The sequence below is a fragment of the Anolis carolinensis genome, chromosome 1 (genome assembly GCF_035594765.1).
Source record: "Anolis carolinensis isolate JA03-04 chromosome 1, rAnoCar3.1.pri, whole genome shotgun sequence".
Taxonomy (NCBI): domain Eukaryota; kingdom Metazoa; phylum Chordata; class Lepidosauria; order Squamata; family Dactyloidae; genus Anolis; species Anolis carolinensis.
The window spans coordinates 193,710,107-193,728,490 of record NC_085841.1 but is presented as its reverse complement, the minus strand read 5'-3'; the positions used below and the strand labels follow the sequence as shown (position 1 = coordinate 193,728,490).

At 44.3% G+C, this 18,384-nt stretch overlaps 1 protein-coding gene across 6 annotated transcripts in view; it reads right to left on the bottom strand.

Annotated features, from left to right (window-relative positions):
- The window catches only part of itprid2 (ITPR interacting domain containing 2), an 84,961-nt gene that overhangs the window by 64,248 nt on the left and 2,329 nt on the right, over nt 1-18,384 (bottom strand). For all 6 annotated transcript variants that reach the window (XR_010000917.1, XM_062963222.1, XM_062963200.1 and 3 more), the window contains exon 3: nt 9,980-10,025. Coding sequence is in view for 5 of the 6 variants with exons in the window: in XM_062963222.1 (XP_062819292.1) it covers nt 9,980-10,025 (46 nt within the window). In the remaining variant the exon portion in view is untranslated. The remainder of the gene's footprint in view (nt 1-9,979; nt 10,026-18,384) is intronic.

The following is an 18,384-nucleotide window of genomic DNA, read 5'->3' as shown; positions in this document are numbered from 1 at the left end:
AAAAAGGGACCCGTCATGATCCACGCCATGATAGACTCAGGAGCTACCAACAATTTCATTGATAGAGAGTATGCCGACTCTCTGGGATTACAATATCATGACTTCAAGAATGCCTGTGTGGTGCAAGCCATCGATGGCCGTCCTCTCAAGACGGGCCCCGTAAGCCAGTGGTCGGAACCCACCAGGATGTGGATAAGGGAACATATGGAAGAGATTTCCTTCTTTGTTACTGAGGTTCCCCATTTCCCTGTGATTTTGGGGATTCCATGGCTGACACTTCACGACCCAAGCATCTCCTGGTCCAACAGAGAACTGCAGTTTGCTTCAAGGTACTGCCAAAACCATTGCCTCGTAGCCAAGGTCTGCCATGCCACAGACACCGAGCCCATTATCACCTTGCCAAAGAAGTACTCCAAGTATTGGGATGTATTCAATGAAAAAGAAGCCGAGAAATTACCCCCACATAGACCTTATGACTGTGCCATTGACTTGGTGGAGGGGGCCCCGATCCCGCGAGGGCATCTCTACTCCCTGACTGAACCAGAGCAAGAAGCTCTCAGGGAATTCATAGAGACAAACCTTCGCAAGGGATTCATCAGACCCTCTCAATCCCCAGCCGCCTCCCCAGTGATGTTTGTGAAGAAGAAGTCAGGGGAATTACGCTTGGTGGTGGACTACAGAGCATTGAACAATATCACTAAGCGGAACAGCTATCCCCTGCCCTTAATCTCGGATCTATTAGACCGACTTCGAGGAGCCAAGGTCTACACCAAGCTGGACCTACGGGGGGCTTATAATCTAGTTCGCATCAGAGAAGGGGACGAGTGGAAGACCGCCTTCCAAACTAAATTCGGATTATTCGAGTCCCGAGTTATGAATTATGGATTATGCGGAGCTCCCGCAACGTTTCAGCATTTTGTCAATGACATTTTTCAGGACTATCTAGATCGGTTCTTGATCATCTACCTGGACGATTTTTTGGTGTTTTCTAGATCACAATCAGAACATGAGAACCACGTTAAAATGGTGTTACAACGATTGCGGGATCATGGACTTTATGCCAAGCTGGAAAAATGCGCTTTTGATCTACAAGAGGTAGATTTCCTGGGGTACCGCATCTCGCCTCTAGGGCTCTCCATGGACCCGGCAAAAGTTTCAGCAGTAATGGAATGGCGGGCGCCAACCAACAAGAAAGAGGTGCAGCGATTCTTGGGGTTCGCGAACTACTACCGCAAGTTCATTCCAGATTTTGCCCGCTGGTCTGACCCAATCACCAGCTGCATCCGTGGGAAACAGCCCTTCCGCTGGACTGATCAAGCAGAGAAAGGGTTCCAGCAACTAAAGAAATTATTCACATCCCAGCCAATCCTTCAGCATCCAGATCCTGAAACCCTTTTTGTGGTGCAAGCGGACGCCTCTGATGTGGCAATTGGGGCTGTGCTCCTACAACCGGTGGGAGAGCATCTTCATCCTTGTGCCTATTATTCTCGTCAACTTACCGCACCAGAGAGGAACTATACCATTTGGGAAAAAGAACTATTAGCCATAAAGGCAGCTTTTGAAACTTGGAGACATTGGCTAGAAGGGGCCAAATTTCCCATTGAAGTCCACACTGATCATCGGAATCTAGAGCATCTAAGAACTGCCCGCAAGCTAAATCAGAGGCAGCAACGTTGGGCTTTATTCTTTGAACGTTTCAACTTCCAGATTCATTATGTGACCCCAGCCCAAACCAAGCAAGCAGACGCCCTGTCACGTAAACCGGAATACGCTGCAGGACGCAAGGAGACCTTTGAATCCCAACTACTACAACCCGAGAACTTTGCCACGCTCACAGTGGGGAACACCAAATCCACTCCCATTGATTCAACTCCCTCTACTCCAGGACCCATCTGTGCTCAAGAAATCAGGGCTAGTCAGCAAGCAGATGCCTGGGCGCAGGACCAACTTCGTCAAGGTCTGCATTTTCCCTTTTCGCTTAAAGATGGACTGCTTTGCTATAGAAATCATGTTTATATCCCACCCGGACCGGGCAGGGAAAAAGCACTTCGTCTGTGTCATGACTGCAAACCAGCAGGGCATTTCGGACTATTTAAAACCATGCATTTGATCCTAAGAGATTTCTGGTGGCCCAAGATCCGCAAAGATGTGGAAAAATATGTCAACACCTGCCCAGTATGCCAGCGCTCCAAGATAAGAAGGGAGAAGCCCTCAGGGCTTCTACACCCCCTTCCTACTCCATCTCGCCCATGGGAAATAATTTCTGCGGATTTTATCACTGACTTACCACCTTCCTGTGGATTCACCACGATCCTAGTGGTGGTGGACCTTTTCACCAAGTTAGCCCATTTCATTCCCTGTGAAGGCCTTCCCACGGCCCAAGAGACTGCAGATTTATTCCTCCAACATGTTTTCAGACTACATGGATTGCCCAAGAGTTTGGTCACAGACCGTGGATCCCAATTCACCTCTCGTTTCTGGAAGGCACTACAAAAACTATTGGGCATAGACTCTCGTTTATCTTCAGCTCATCATCCCCAAACGGATGGGCAAACGGAGCGCACCAATGCCACTTTGGAACAGTACCTTCGCTGTTATGTAAACTACCAACAGGACAATTGGGCTTCTCTGTTACCACTGTCGGAGTTTGCCTACAACAATGGCGTCCAGGCTTCTACAAAAGAAACGCCGTTCTTTGCAAACTACGGCTTCCATCCACGTTTCTTTCCCCCTGTCATTGAAACTTCAGAAGTTCCCGCAGCAGAAGAATGGCTGCAGGAACTCACAGCGGTACAACAACTTTTGCTCCAGCAACTGGAACAAGCCAAGGAGGACTATAAACGTCACGCGGACAAACATCGCCAGCCGGGCCCCGAAATCAAGGTAGGAGATCGGGTTTTTCTGTCCACTCGCTTTTTGCCCTCCCATCGCCCTTGCCGGAAGTTAGATGCCCGTTTCATTGGTCCCTATCCAGTGGTGGCACAATTAAACCCCGTGACTTTCAAACTCCAACTTCCGCGTTCAATGCGCATTCACCCAGTGTTTCACCGCTCCCTGCTCCTTCCGGCGGATGGTGTGCGGCCAGATGTAGACCGGCCGGCCCCCGTCCCTATTTTGGTGGATGGGGAGGACGAGTTCGAGGTTCAGGACATTTTGGATTCTCGCTTTCACCGCCGCCGCCTGCAATATCTCATTGACTGGGAGGGTTTTGGCCCTGAGGAACGCTCTTGGGAAGACGCCTCCACAGTCCATGCTCCTGATCTAACCCGTCGCTTTCATCAAACCTATCCCGCCAAGCCGCGACCTCGCGCCTCGGGGAGAGAGTCCCAGTTTGGGAGGGGCCTTGAGGAGGGGGATAGTGTGATGACTCATGGGCCTTGTAGTCCTGCTCATGACATTGTAATGCCCGATGAAGAAGAAAACTTGGGTTTTTTACCTTCCCAGTCAGAACTGGAATCTTCTCAGCCAGATCTTTCCCAGGCAGATCTGGGAACCTTGCACCTGCAAGAAAGTTGTGTCCCAGAAGTATGTCAAACAAACCCTGAGCCTACATCTCCCGTGTTCTCTCGCCATGAGTTTTGTAAACAACAGAGGGGTTTGGAAGCAGCTTCGCGCAGGAGTGCTAGAATAGCAGCTAAGAATGTAGCCAATTAAGTCTGCTTTTCGTGAGAATCTTTAAGGAGTCAAACATCTGGTCTCAGAGTTTAGCTTTCGTTTCTGGTTCCCAGAGAACTGCTTCGGCGGGAAAGTTAGACTCTATATAGGTGTTTTACCCGCGAAGTAACTTCGCGGAGTCAATTCGTCAGCCTCCGGAGCGAGTTGTGTCTGAACAGCGCGCTCCGCTTCAAGCCTCGTTCCTGCTCAAGCCTTGTCCTTGTTTCCAGCCTTCGCTCCTGTTTCCCAGCCTTTGTTTACCTACGGACCTTGCCTTGTTTCCCAGGACTAAACCTTGCCTTGTTTCACGGATTTTACCAAGTTATTCCACGGACCTTGTTCTTGTTCCTCGTTACCTTGTTCCACGATTCAAGCCTTGTTTCAAGTATCAAGTTATTTCCTAGCCTTGCTCAAGTTCATGGACTAAAGGACCTTGTCATCTCCCCTCACTTTGCCTGGCAAAGTGAGTGTTTCGGTTATTGGATTACAACTTTGGACCTTAATATTTCATATTGGACATTGTTTCCTTGGACTAATTTTGACCTTTCCTGAAAGGTCTGCTTCTGGACTAACTTTTACATTTGCTTTTATTAACTTTATATATTTCCTTAATAAAGATATTAGATAGAATCTGGCCTCTGCGTATGGTTATTGGTGCTCTGTAGCCTGGGTCGTGACAGATACTGGGATATAAGAATAGTGTAGAAAGGTCACAGACTGTTCTATAGATCCACTTATCAGATGCAAGCAGCATCAGGAGCAGAATCTGCTGGTAGATATGAATAATTAACAGTTCCATTTGTAAGGGTTTACAATTCAAAACATAGGGTTTCTGATTCAAACTACTAAAAGGGCCTTACCCCATCAAGTTTAGCCACTGAGAAATAATGTAACGTAAGAAGAGATGACAAGGAAAGGGTATTTACGTCATATGAATTTTGCTAGATTAATTCTGGTGCCAATTATAATTTGTCAGACTGACCATTTGCTATACAAAGCTCTCCAGATTCCACTGGACTGCAACTCACACCAAGTCTAGGGCAGTCAAGGTCTAGAAAAGTGGTTCCCAACCTTTGATCCTCCAAGTGTTTGGGACTTCAACTGCTAAAAGCCCCAGCTGGCTTAACCAATTGTCAGGGATTCTGGGAATTGATGTTCAAAACACCAGGAGAACCCAAATATTGAAACCACTAATCTAGATCACACATGATGTTACCTTGTACCTCAATTAAGGGTAAGTCTACTGAAGTGAGCCATTCTTTTGCACCTTGCTCCTGCAGGTAAAACTTGGGCTTCGCATGAAAAAGAACAAACCAAGGGTCCACTCAGATCCACACTAATACTGTTCTGTTCTATATATGATTTTATTTTTTCATCCCAGGAAGGCATGGTTGGACTAATGATCAAAAATAAACTGAGTGTATATGTTCCTCAATAATTTGTAAAGCTTCAAACCAGGAATTTTGGCATGTATACTGAATTTAAATTCCATATGAAAATTTGATGAAGTGACAAGTATGGCAAAGATTTATATTCTGTAAATACAAAAAGCAAGGCAGTAGGAATCATGTCCAGGAAAAAAACTATTCTATATTACAAATAAAGATGACCCACTTATAAAACGATTGCATGAGACACATAACTGCACATCTGTTAACATCAACAAAGCTCCAAGATGCAAAAGTTATACAAAAACTCAAGTAACCAGATTCTCAAATATAGCCCACCTTCCCAATAGAATGTTAAGCTTTCCAATGCTTCTAGGTCAAGTGTACCTTATTAGTTATTTCTTTATTGACCTTATTTGCTTGCAGTCCCCTCATTTCATTCCTTTTAGAAGAAATTATTCCCATCAAACCAGGGAACAAAACACTGAATTCTTTTTTGACAAGCTATTGCTAAAAAACAGAACCACTGGCAGCTTAACTGATGAGACTGGACAAAAAATGACAAAATTGTTCATTTCTGCCTATACCAACCATATTATGACAAAAAGAACTGCATGTATCAATTGGCCATGCAGAAAAATACATCAAACTCTGGGGGGGGGGGGGGGGGGACACCATGCTTTTGATGAGGCACACCAAAAGGCACAGAATATGATATGATTTATTTGCACTCTTAGCACTTTGGCCTAGATTCTTTGAACCTTATTCATGATTTTAACATTTTATCTTGTATGTGGTTTTTATGACTTGTTTTTATGGTTTGATTATTGGTTTTATTGGTTTCTTGTCTTGTTTTTATTGTTCTATTCAGGCTTGGCCCCATGTAAGCCGCCCCGAGTCCCTTCAGGGAGATGGGGCGGGGTATAAGAATAAAATTATTATTATTATTATTATTATTATTATTATTATTAATACATTTGTGGGGGAATCATAGTGTCTGAAATGCTATGAAGGGAGAATCAAGCCTATTCAACGATACAAGCTGTAATGTTATGAGAATTTAACTGCTTAGAAAACCCCATAAGATGAGAACTTCAGAAGCACAGATAAAGTTAACAGGGAGTATCTGCAGAGCATTTTAGAATAATTTCCTCTGAGCAGCAAATCACCAGGTTTTACTATAAACCTGTCTCTGTAAGTTCCTTCAGTTTCAGCACTGGATAGGGTGCTGCTGTTCCTAATCCTACCTAAGACGACAAGATCTAACAGCAGTATCAGTTAAACCCTGACTTAGAACAAAATCAGTTTCAGTTTAGTCCAGCTCTGTGTAAAACATTCTAGGGAAAATGAGGTAAATGAGCAGTAGTGTTTTGTCATCACCACTCCAAACACTATTTCACCATGCTGCAGTGGAGGAAGAGAGGATGGGAAGGGAAGAGAGGATTTCACCAGGCCTAATGTAAAACTATTCTCTTCCCCTGCATCACCCCAACCTTTCCTCTTCATCATTTTTCCCTCTGTATGTTTTAAGACCATAAGTCTGCAGACAAGAACCATCTTTTCATTAAACCAATGTGACACAACTTGGGAGCCTATTGCCTAAGGAACATAATGCTTTATATAACTAAATAGGTCAGAGATAGAGAACTTTGAAAGGGGTAAAGTAACCCCCTCTAGGTACCAAAATCCAGGTTTGCTCAAATCCTATTAGATATAATGGCATAGTAAAACTGTGGCCCTTATATAAAATGGCAAAATTAGGGTTTGCTTTGGAAAAAAATATATTTTCATGCCATGGATGGTGAAATCCATTGATACAGAGGGCCAATAGTAGTTTAACGTCTAGATCACATCACTTTGTACATGTTGTGCAGTAAGTGGATTATATGGCTGTTCTACTCCTGGTTTTAATTTTAGTCCAGAAGACCAAAGAAAGTGAGAATTGGTAAGACTGAAAACAGACTGTGTATATGACAAGTCTGCCAAACCACTTCCAAAAGATAAAACTAATCTTACTCCCAAATCATTATCCTATATCCAGCAAATGTTAAAATAATATGTTAAAGAGTAACATACTAACAAATTGCATTTGTTACTTCATAAGGAGCTACAAGGTTCTACCTTGTTTTGCTGCAACTGATTAATACAACTACTTCTCTGGAATCTTTTTTGTTTCATGTTTCTTTTTCGGTATTGTTCCATTATCTGGGTGGAGGCCACCATGGGGAGCTAGAGAGATAATAGTCCATTTTATGGGAGTCGAGAGTGGGGTGAAGGAGGAAAACCATTTCCCCGTTTTCCTGTTATTCACCCCACCAATGTCCCCATCATGTAAACAACACTCGTTTATGAAGTGGGGAGGGGGACTAACCAGCGAAAACTGGGGAAATGGTTTTCCTCCTTCAACTCTCCCATCATAAAATTGATTATCCTTCTCTCTCTAGCACCTCCTGGTGGCCGCCACCCAGATAATGTAACAGCACAACTTTTTCCAAGCAGCTAAATTATTTTTTTAATCCCATGAACTGAGAAAACTTGAAGGTTTAAAAATTAAATAATACAGGAAGCCCTTGGTATCTGCTGTAATTTTGTTTTAGGATCCCGATCCCACCCCCCTTAATGGATACCAAAATTTGTGAATGCTCAAGTCCCATTATATAAAATGGTGAAGTAAAATGGCAAAATGTAAGTTTAATTTTAAGAAAACTGTCTTTCTCTTTTCATCATTCCTTTGAGGTATCTTAGGCCAAGAAAGAGTGAGAAGATACAGATATAAAATGTAATAATGAAATGTATGGGGACATAACATATCTCATGAAAATCTTAAATTTATATTTTTAAAGAAATATAAGATTTTGGTTTATTCACTACTTTCTCGTGACACACCTACACATTGCAGCTGACACACTAATGTGTCATGACACAGAGTTTGGAAAGCTCTGATATAGATACAGTCTGCCAGAAAGACATACAGGGTTGTATATGTCACACTCAATACTCTAAATTGCATTCTAAAAAAAACTTGGCAACTAGTTGAGCTGTTGTAACAGGGAAATAGCTTGGTCTTTGTAAACTGCCTTGTTTAATGGGGATACATTTTTACCTGTCCGAATGCACCGCCCTCTATGAACCACCATGGAGACAAAGATCTTCCGGGGAGACCCTGCTCTTGATCCCGCCACTGTCCAGGGGAACGAGAGAAAGGACCTTCTCAGTGATTACCCCTCAGCTATGGAATTCCCTCCCTGGCAAAATTATATCAGCCTCTTCCCTCCTGTCCTTCAGAAAGATGGTAAAAACTTGGCTGTGGGACCAAGCCTTTGGGACAGCGCAGTAAAGTAACAATAGGAAACTTCACCCTGCTGACTGGATTCGGTATAGCTGATCTGAGATGGTTTTAAACAAGTAATTTTAAAGTGGAGATAATTGTTTTTAGTGTTTATGTATATTTATAGTTTATTTTATGTTCCGGCATTGAATGTTTGCTGTATATATGTTGTGCTCTACCCTGAGTCCCCTTCAGGGTGAGAAGGGCGAAATATGTGTTTTAAATAAATAAATACATACATACATTATCTAAAATATATCTGCCTCACAGTGTAATTGATTGCAGCAAGACTAGTTTAAATGAAATTCCCAGCAAAGCAGAAAGACTTCAAACATGTTTACAAACAAGGAAAGGACAACCACTGGCTGCTTGCAGTGTGCTTTACTTCCTGATACAAGTGCTTAGCAATGCAGTCTAAATGCATTTGAAGACCACAGCTGAAGATACAAAATACAGAGACAGCATGGAAGATTTCCTTGGTTTCCTTAGCGCTACATTTCCCAGACAACATTTCTGCCTTTGCACCACAGGCAGCATCTTTATAACATAAAACCAACAATCCCAAAAGAACAGCTGCCATTTCCTGAACAACATAATAAAGTGAGTGCAACCGAAACAGCTAACCAAGCTGACTAAGAAACACACACTCATAGGCTCAGCTGCTACTGTAGCATGCTAGCCACAATCCAACACAACATTAGGAATGCTTAAATTCCTTGAAAGATAAAAAGTATCTGTCAACACAATCCTATGCATGTTTAATCAAATGCCAGACATATCTATCCCCAGTTCTCAAAAATGCCATTCTCCCAAGTCTTTAGGCCTGTGAGCTAGATTGTGAATAATGGCCTTGGAGGGGGAAGGGTTCTCTTGCAATGTTTGGAACATGATGCAAAGTTATGCTGCCTGTGTGTGTGTGCCTTCAGGTCACCTATCAACTTGTGGCGATCCCATGAATTTCAAAGGGTTTTCTTACATAAAAAATTCTCAAAGAAGGTTTTGTCAATTCCTTCCTCTGAAATACAGCCTATATCGCCTGGTATTGATTGGTGGTCCCCCATTCAAGGACTAACCCTGCCTAGCTTCCACAATCAGATGGGATCGAGTGTCTTTAGTGTATTCAGGTTCTTCCTGGGATGGATCCTCTAACAGGAAGGTAAACTTCTGATTCTAAGTACAGTAGAGTCTCACTTATCCAACCTTCGCTTATCCAATGTTCTGTATTATCCAACGAAGTTTTTGTAGTCAATGTTTTCAATACGTTGCGATGTTTTGGTTCTAAATTCGTAAATTCGGTAATTACTACATAACATTACCGTGTACTGAACTGTTTTTTCTGTCAATGATGACAATGATGTTTTGGTGCTTAATTTGTAAAATCATAAAGTAATTTAATGTTTAATAGGCTTTTCCTTAATCCCTCCTTATTATCCAGCATTTTCGCTTATCCAACATTCTGCTGGCCCATTTATGTTGGATAAGCGACTCTACAGTACTTTTGTGCCAAAGAAGTTCAAGGCATTTTATAGGACTCAAGTTGATTACAGTCTCAGCCTAAACTGAAAAGACACGTTTGACAAGTGAATACTTGTTTTCAAGAAGTACTTACCGACAGTCTTTAAGCCATATTGCAATCTTTTCATTTGGAATATTGCCTGGACAACCACAAGAGGAGGGAAGAAAAAGAGAAAAACAAAAAACAAAAAGGCAAGAGTTATTATTGGTAAACAGTACATTCTTTTTTTAAAAAAGACAAAAAAAGTAACCAACTATTTTGTCAAAGCCCCTTGCTCATTTGTTTGCAAACTACTTCCTCTAACAAAATGATATGCTATTGGTGTTTCAGAGGCACAGAATCCACAACACTGCTCTAATTTTTTAAGGACAAATCTAAAGCATTCAACTAAGATTTTCTGCAGGCTTACCCTGCACACATTTCACATGCCTATGGAGCAAAACCCCCTTAAAACATGTGTAAACATGCTGCTCCACACAAGACCTCCTACTAAGGGTGGTTTGCCCTGGAGTCAAATCATAGGCACGCTGACTGGGAACCAAGATCCTCAAAGATCCATGGGTCTGATTTTCCAATAAATTTACATTCAATGCTGCAGTCTGAAAACATCCCTCCCCTCTCACTGCCCTCATCAATGGCCCAGTCACTGTTAACATCAAAGATAAAAGAGGAATTTTAGAAAACCTGGAACAGATTCACCAAGTCATAAGCTTTAACAGAATTTTTCTTACGTGCAAAACATAATCTTCATTTCACAACAGTTTGTAGGCGCAGAAGCTTATAACACAACAAACTAGTGAGCCTTCCAAGCACCATAAAACTCTTCAGCTGTTAGCGGTTACTTCTCTTTGGATGACAAATGTGAGGGAGAAAAAAAAAAGGGCAGAAATGAAGGGGGCTCTCGGAGGTCTCTCATTCCTAGGGTTGCCATAGATTACAATGATACACCTTCAAGTTATTTCTGACCTATGGTGATCTTATTACAGGGTCTTCCTGGCAAAATTTACTTGAAAGAGGCATGCATTCCTCTGATGTTATGATTGAGCCTCGTGGCTCTGTTACTGACAGGCGTGGGCGTAAGACTCCTCGAGAGTCAGATACTCTCGAGGAGCGAGAGAGAAAAAGACTGCGAGACATATTTGCAGCACCATCTGACGAAGAGTCTTTCGAAGGGTTTACGGAAAGAATGGAGGAGGGGCTGGTTAGCTCAGAGGAGGATGAGATGGATTGGACTCGGGTAAGGGAGGAATTGGGGGCCACTGGCCATGATGGGACAGAAGATGAATGGGGACCTTCAGGATTAGACCCATGGCTTAGCTGGAGGGATGGGACGGGATCCACAGCTGGAGATGCTGTTGGGCGTAGTCAGAGGTGTTCCAGCTCTGACGAGGAAAGTGATGAGGAAACGCCCGGGTTAAGGAGGACAGCTGACAGTGATGAAGATTTGTAACTGGCATAAAATGGGGCTTGGGAGCAATTGCAAATTGCGTCGGGCAAGGTAATCTGGGCAAACGCTTGGGATTCGTGTGTGTGTGTGGGACGCTTCCCTGAAGACTTGTGTGCTTTCCTGTGCTGAGACGTAAGTTGATTGGAATCCAGGGTCAGACGGCGGGAGGGATTGTGTGGGCATTTGTTTGTGCAAACCTGTGCTTACTCTTATTAGCTTGACCTTCCGTCGTCTTCTTGACGGACGCCATCTCCTGCTTTGAGAACTCGGACTGAACTGACCACGGCTTGTCTTCCCCCCTTCTTGGACTTGGAAAAACTACAAACGTCTGCTTCTGGCTTTGATCTACGGAACGGAACTGGTCTACTCTACTGCTAAAATCCCTGGCTGCGTCTGCTCGTGTTGGAGATCCTGTCTGCTGTGTGTGTGTGTGGGAGCGACGCAAGTTACTCTAAACACAGTGTTGGCAGCAGAGAGGAATCTGCTGCCAATTAGTTGCATTCCTTGTATCTTTTGTTTCTTGGCTTTCGTTTTGTTTATACCCAGGCTGAAGAAAGCAGTTTGTTTTTACCCGGATTAAACTCCGGTTTAATTCGGTTTATCTTTTGAACATTTACTTTTGTCCCTTTTTGCTCCTAAAGGCAAAAATTGCCTGGCCCTTGTGTTTTACGGGCATTTTTGAGTTCTGTAATCTAATAAACTCTGTTACTTTGAATCTTGTGGCGTTCTGTCCTTGACAGATTGCCCGACGCCCATAAAAGGTTTATTGCAGCAATAAACCCGTCAGGAAGACGATGGATGAGTTAAGGGTCAAATTAGACCAATTGCAAACGGCCTTTACCGTTAGCCAAACAGCTCATGCCGTGAAAGGACATGTTTTGACTCCTGAATGCTTTGACGGAACCAGGTGCAAGTTGCCAACCTTTTTGGCACAAGTGGAGCTTTATTTTTCTCAGCTCAGTGCTCACGCTTTTCCTACAGACACTAGCAAGGTGGCCTTTATTTTGAGTTTGTTGACCGGTCCCGCAGGACAATGGGCCACTAATTTAATTTTGGGAAATGACCCAGTCAAGGACAATTTGAATAATTTCAAAAAGTTGTTAACTGATACTTTTGGGGATCCTCTCCGCACGGAGAACGCTGGGTGGGCTCTGTATCGGTTGAAACAGGGAAAGGGGACTGTTTTGGATTACTTAAATAAGTTTAACCTGTATCGCCACCAGCTGGATTGGGGGGAAAATGCATTCATGCTTTTATTTACTGCTGGGTTAAATGATATGCTCCAGGATGAATTAGCACGCTTGGAGCCGGCTGAAAGCTGGGACGCCTTAGTAGCTAAGGTGCTGCGTTTAGACGCAAGGTTCGAGGCTCGTAAACACTCAAAAGCAATGTGTGCGCCACCCATGCATGTAACCAGGGCACCTGTGGTGATGGGGGAAGAGCCCATGGAGCTTGGGGTCTTTAAAAAGCTGTCTACAGAGGAAAAGAGCCGTAGGAGGCAGCTGGGCTTGTGTTTGTACTGTGGGAATGCTGGGCATTTTGCCAAAAATTGTAATGTGAAACCTTCCCAGCTTTCGGGAAAAGGCCAGCCCTAGTGCGACGTGAGTCCAACGCACTAGGGCTCCTCAAGCAGTCAACTGAGGGGAGGAAGCATGTTTTCGTACCCATTACTTTATCTGTTGGGGGAAGGGAACTTGTTTCTACTTTGGCACTGCTGGACTCAGGGGCTACGGTCTCATATGTAGATATTGAGTTTGCTAAGAAGCATGGCATTCCTAGAGTGCGCAAGGCATGCGACGTGTGGGTGGAAGGAGCAGATGGGAGACTGCTGGAGACTGGGGTGGTTAACCATGAAACCTCAGCAGTAACGTGGGAGGTGCAGGGAGTAACGGGAACGTTTGTGTGGGATATTACGAGCTTGCCTAGATATGATGTGATCCTGGGGATGGATTGGCTAGCTGTAGTAAACCCACAAGTAGATTGGGCAACACGTAAAGTGATCTTAAAGAGGCAGGATTGTTGCACTCTAAATGTTACTCATTCTGATATGGAGGGAGTGCCTGCTGAGTATGGGGAGTTCTCTGATGTATTTTGTAAAAGAGAAGCGGACAAATTACCACCGCACAGGCCATATGATTGCGCCATCAAGTTGGCAGAAGGTGCGAAACTGCCAGCGGGGAGGCTGTATGCCTTGACTGTACCGGAAAGGCAAGCTTTGCGGGAGTTTCTAGATGAAAATTTAGCCAAGGGGTTTATTCGCCCATCTAGTTCTCCAACTGCGGCACCAGTATTCTTTGTAGCCAAAAAGACTGGGGAACTTAGGCTGGTCTGCGACTATCGGATCCTAAACAAATACACCATTCGGGATAGGTACCCGCTCCCTTTAATCTCGGAACTGTTATCAAGGGTGCAAGGGGCTAAGGTCTTTACCAAGCTTGACCTGCGGGGGGCCTATAACTTAATCCGTATACGGGAAGGGGATGAATGGAAGACGGCATTTAACACGTGTTTCGGATGCCACGAGTTCCGAGTCATGCCTTTTGGGCTTTGTAATGCTCCTGCGGTCTTCCAGAGGTTCATGAACGATGTGTTCAGGGACCTAATTGACCAATTTTTAGTGATTTATTTGGATGATATCTTGATTTTTTCTAAGGACGAGAAAGAACATCGTCAACATGTCAAGCAGGTTCTGCACCGACTGCGGGCTAATGGGCTTTTCGCCAAGGCTTCCAAGTGCGTCTTTCATGTGCCTGAAGTGGAGTTCCTAGGTCATGTAGTGTCAGGTAGGGAACTTAAAATGGACCCACATAAGGTTGACGCCGTCAACTCATGGCAGGAGTTGAAGACTAAGAAGGACGTACAAAGGTTTTTAGGTTTCGCTAATTACTACCGGGAGTTTATTCCGAATTTTGCAAAGCTCACGGTACCTTTGACGCAGCTTCTGCGCAAGAAACAGCCATTTGTGTGGGGGCGGGAAGCTCACGAGGCGTTTCTACAACTTAAGTCTAGTTTTCAATCGGACAACATACTAACCCATCCTGATGTTGACAAGCCGTTCGTGGTAGAAGCGGACGCTTCTAGCTACGCGTTGGGGGCTGTATTGTCTCAGAAGGATTCCTCAGGGACCTTGCGTCCCTGTGGATTTTACTCGCGGCAACTAACACCCTTCGAGCAGAACTATACCATATGGGAGAAGGAGTTGTTGGCGATTAAGGTGGCGTTTGAGGTGTGGCGGCACTGGCTTGAAGGGGCACGGCACCAGATCGTGGTCAGGTCTGATCATAAGAACTTAGAGCACTTGCAAACAGCAAAGAAGTTAAACCAGCGTCAAATCCGCTGGGCTTTGTTTTTCTCCAGGTTTAACTTCAAGGTGCAGTTCGTGGAGGGGAAGGCAAACTTGCGGGCCGATGCCTTATCCCGCAAGCCAGAATTTAAGACCAATGAGCAGGTAGTATGTCAGACCATCTTGCCTACTGCCTCGCTGTGTGTTGTAGATAATGAGCTCGGGTTACATGACCAGATCCTTGAGGCTCAGAAAGATGATGTGTGGACACAGGAGCAACTGATGCTGCTCTCAGCAGGTAACCGTACCATACTGCCGCATCTCCAAGATCAAGACGGGGTATTGGTGCGTAGGGGGCAGGTTTACGTACCAGTGGGAGCCCTCAGGTTGGAGGTGATTAGAGCCCACCATGACGAACCCATGGCTGGGCACTTTGGCAGGTTCAAGACCGTACAGCTTATCACCAGGAGCTACTGGTGGCCAAAGATGCGGCAAGACATTCTGCGCTTTTGTGACAGCTGCGCCGTTTGCCAGCAGAGTAAGACGCCTGTTGGGCGCCCTAGAGGGTTGTTGTCGTCTTTACCTGTTCCGGAGAGGCCATGGCAAATCATTTCCATGGATTTCATTTCAGATTTGCCTAAGTCTGGGGGTTATACTTGTATTTGGGTGGTGGTGGATTTATTTAGTAAACTGGCTCATTTTATTCCTTGTTCAACCATTCCGGCGGCCCCTACGTTGGCCTTACTATTTACAAAGCACATCTATCGCTTGCACGGAGCACCCGAGGTGATTATTTCCGATAGGGCTCCGCAATTTGTGTCACGCTTTTGGAAACACTTCCATGAGTGCTTGGGGACTAAGTTAAACGTGTCGTCCGCCTTCCATCCGCAAACGGATGGACAGTCGGAACGGGTTAATGGGCTCTTAGAGCAGTATTTGCGTTGTTTTTGTTTAGATCAACCCACGGCTTGGGTGAAGTGGTTACCGGTGGCGGAATTTGCTTACAACAATGCGGTGCACACGTCTAGTCAGCATACGCCGTTTGAGCTTACTTATGGCTTTCACCCACGGGGAGGTGTGGCGCCGTCGACCAATGTGGTCTCTTCGGACCCTGTGTACCGCTCTACGGAAATGGCTGCATTGCATGATGTTGCCCGTCGCTTACTGTTGGAAGCTAAGGCAACGCAGAAGACTCAGGCTGACCGCCACAGGCAGGCAGGGGAGGAGTTGGAAGAAGGGGATTTGGTGTGGTTATCTTCCAAACATATTAAACAGGCTGGGGGAAAGTTTGCGCCTCGGTATTTGGGTCCCTTTCCTATCGTTAAAAAGATTTCTTCTGTTGCGTTTCGTTTGCGTTTACCGTCTAGTTTAAAGGTCCATCCAGTCTTTCATCGTTCGCTGTTGAAACTTGATACCTCTAGTCGTCGTGGTGCTATAGCGGAGGGTATCACTGCCACTTCTCCGCCATCGGAGGAGGAGGCCTTTGTGAGAGGGGATAGTGTTATGATTGAGCCTCGTGGCTCTGTTACTGACAGGCGTGGGCGTAAGACTCCTCGAGAGTCAGATACTCTCGAGGAGCGAGAGAGAAAAAGACTGCGAGACATATTTGCAGCACCATCTGACGAAGAGTCTTTCGAAGGGTTTACGGAAAGAATGGAGGAGGGGCTGGTTAGCTCAGAGGAGGATGAGATGGATTGGACTCGGGTAAGGGAGGAATTGGGGGCCACTGGCCATGATGGGACAGAAGATGAATGGGGACCTTCAGGATTAGACCCATGGCTTAGCTGGAGGGATGGGACGGGATCCACAGCTGGAGATGCTGTTGGGCGTAGTCAGAGGTGTTCCAGCTCTGACGAGGAAAGTGATGAGGAAACGCCCGGGTTAAGGAGGACAGCTGACAGTGATGAAGATTTGTAACTGGCATAAAATGGGGCTTGGGAGCAATTGCAAATTGCGTCGGGCAAGGTAATCTGGGCAAACGCTTGGGATTCGTGTGTGTGTGTGGGACGCTTCCCTGAAGACTTGTGTGCTTTCCTGTGCTGAGACGTAAGTTGATTGGAATCCAGGGTCAGACGGCGGGAGGGATTGTGTGGGCATTTGTTTGTGCAAACCTGTGCTTACTCTTATTAGCTTGACCTTCCGTCGTCTTCTTGACGGACGCCATCTCCTGCTTTGAGAACTCGGACTGAACTGACCACGGCTTGTCTTCCCCCCTTCTTGGACTTGGAAAAACTACAAACGTCTGCTTCTGGCTTTGATCTACGGAACGGAACTGGTCTACTCTACTGCTAAAATCCCTGGCTGCGTCTGCTCGTGTTGGAGATCCTGTCTGCTGTGTGTGTGTGTGGGAGCGACGCAAGTTACTCTAAACACAGTGTTGGCAGCAGAGAGGAATCTGCTGCCAATTAGTTGCATTCCTTGTATCTTTTGTTTCTTGGCTTTCGTTTTGTTTATACCCAGGCTGAAGAAAGCAGTTTGTTTTTACCCGGATTAAACTCCGGTTTAATTCGGTTTATCTTTTGAACATTTACTTTTGTCCCTTTTTGCTCCTAAAGGCAAAAATTGCCTGGCCCTTGTGTTTTACGGGCATTTTTGAGTTCTGTAATCTAATAAACTCTGTTACTTTGAATCTTGTGGCGTTCTGTCCTTGACATCTGAGGCTGAGAGAGTGTGACTTGCCCAGAAGGTTTCTGCAGCCAAGTGGGGATTAAAACCCTAATCTCCAGAGTCCACAGTGCCTCTACACTGTAGAATGAATGCATTTTGACACCTATTTAACTGCCATGGTTCAGCAGCAGGTATTTTGCTGCTGTTTGTTACTAAACAATTTGGAACCAAATCCATGCTGATCTATGGTAAACCATGCAGAGATCTGCAAGTAGATATCAATTTACCTTCCTCCTTACGACGTATGAGTTATGGCACCTATATAAATATATACTCTATATATAAACTTTTTAAATTATTTTATAAAAATTATATAAATTATTTTATTATTTTATAAAATGAGTTAGAACAATTGTGATACGTTTATAATACAGTAAACATATTGTTTCCTTAAATGTCTATTATACATTCCACTCCTATCTATATTTCTATTGTTCACCTTAGTGCCCCCCCCCCCCCCGGTCCCCGAGCTACGTCTTTTTATATTCTCTGTCCAACATTTCATTTTCTGTTGTGGAAGTAACTCTTCATTCTTCTTTTAAAATCCTTTTTCTATACATTTTCCCCAAACTTCATCAAAATCATTTTTTTTTTTCAAATTCCTTTTCAACTTTTGAATTGAATGTCAACTTATTTATACTACTCTTCAATTTGAATATTTATTTCCCTTTCCCAATTTCTTCTTATGAGTAATCTTGCTACTTTTAATAGGTTGTGTTGTCAAAAGTTTTCATGGCAGGAATCACTGGGTTGCTGTGAGTTTTCCAGGCTGTATGGCCATGTTCCAGAAGCATTCTCTCCTAACGTTTCATCCACATCTATGGTAGGCATCCTCAACAACCTCTGAGGATGCCTGCCATAGATGTGGGTGAAACATCAGGAGAGAATGCTTCTGGAACATGGCCATGCAGCCTGGAAACTCACAGCAACCCTGACAATAGATTGAATATTATGTCCTTTTCATCTTTTTTCAACTGTTTAGTATTATACAATGATAATAAAGTTATACTGTGAGTTCTTAAACTTTTCTTTTCAGTCACAAAATTCTAGAGCCAGAAGAGACCACAAGGAACATCCAAGAGTTCATTATGCTATGAAAGG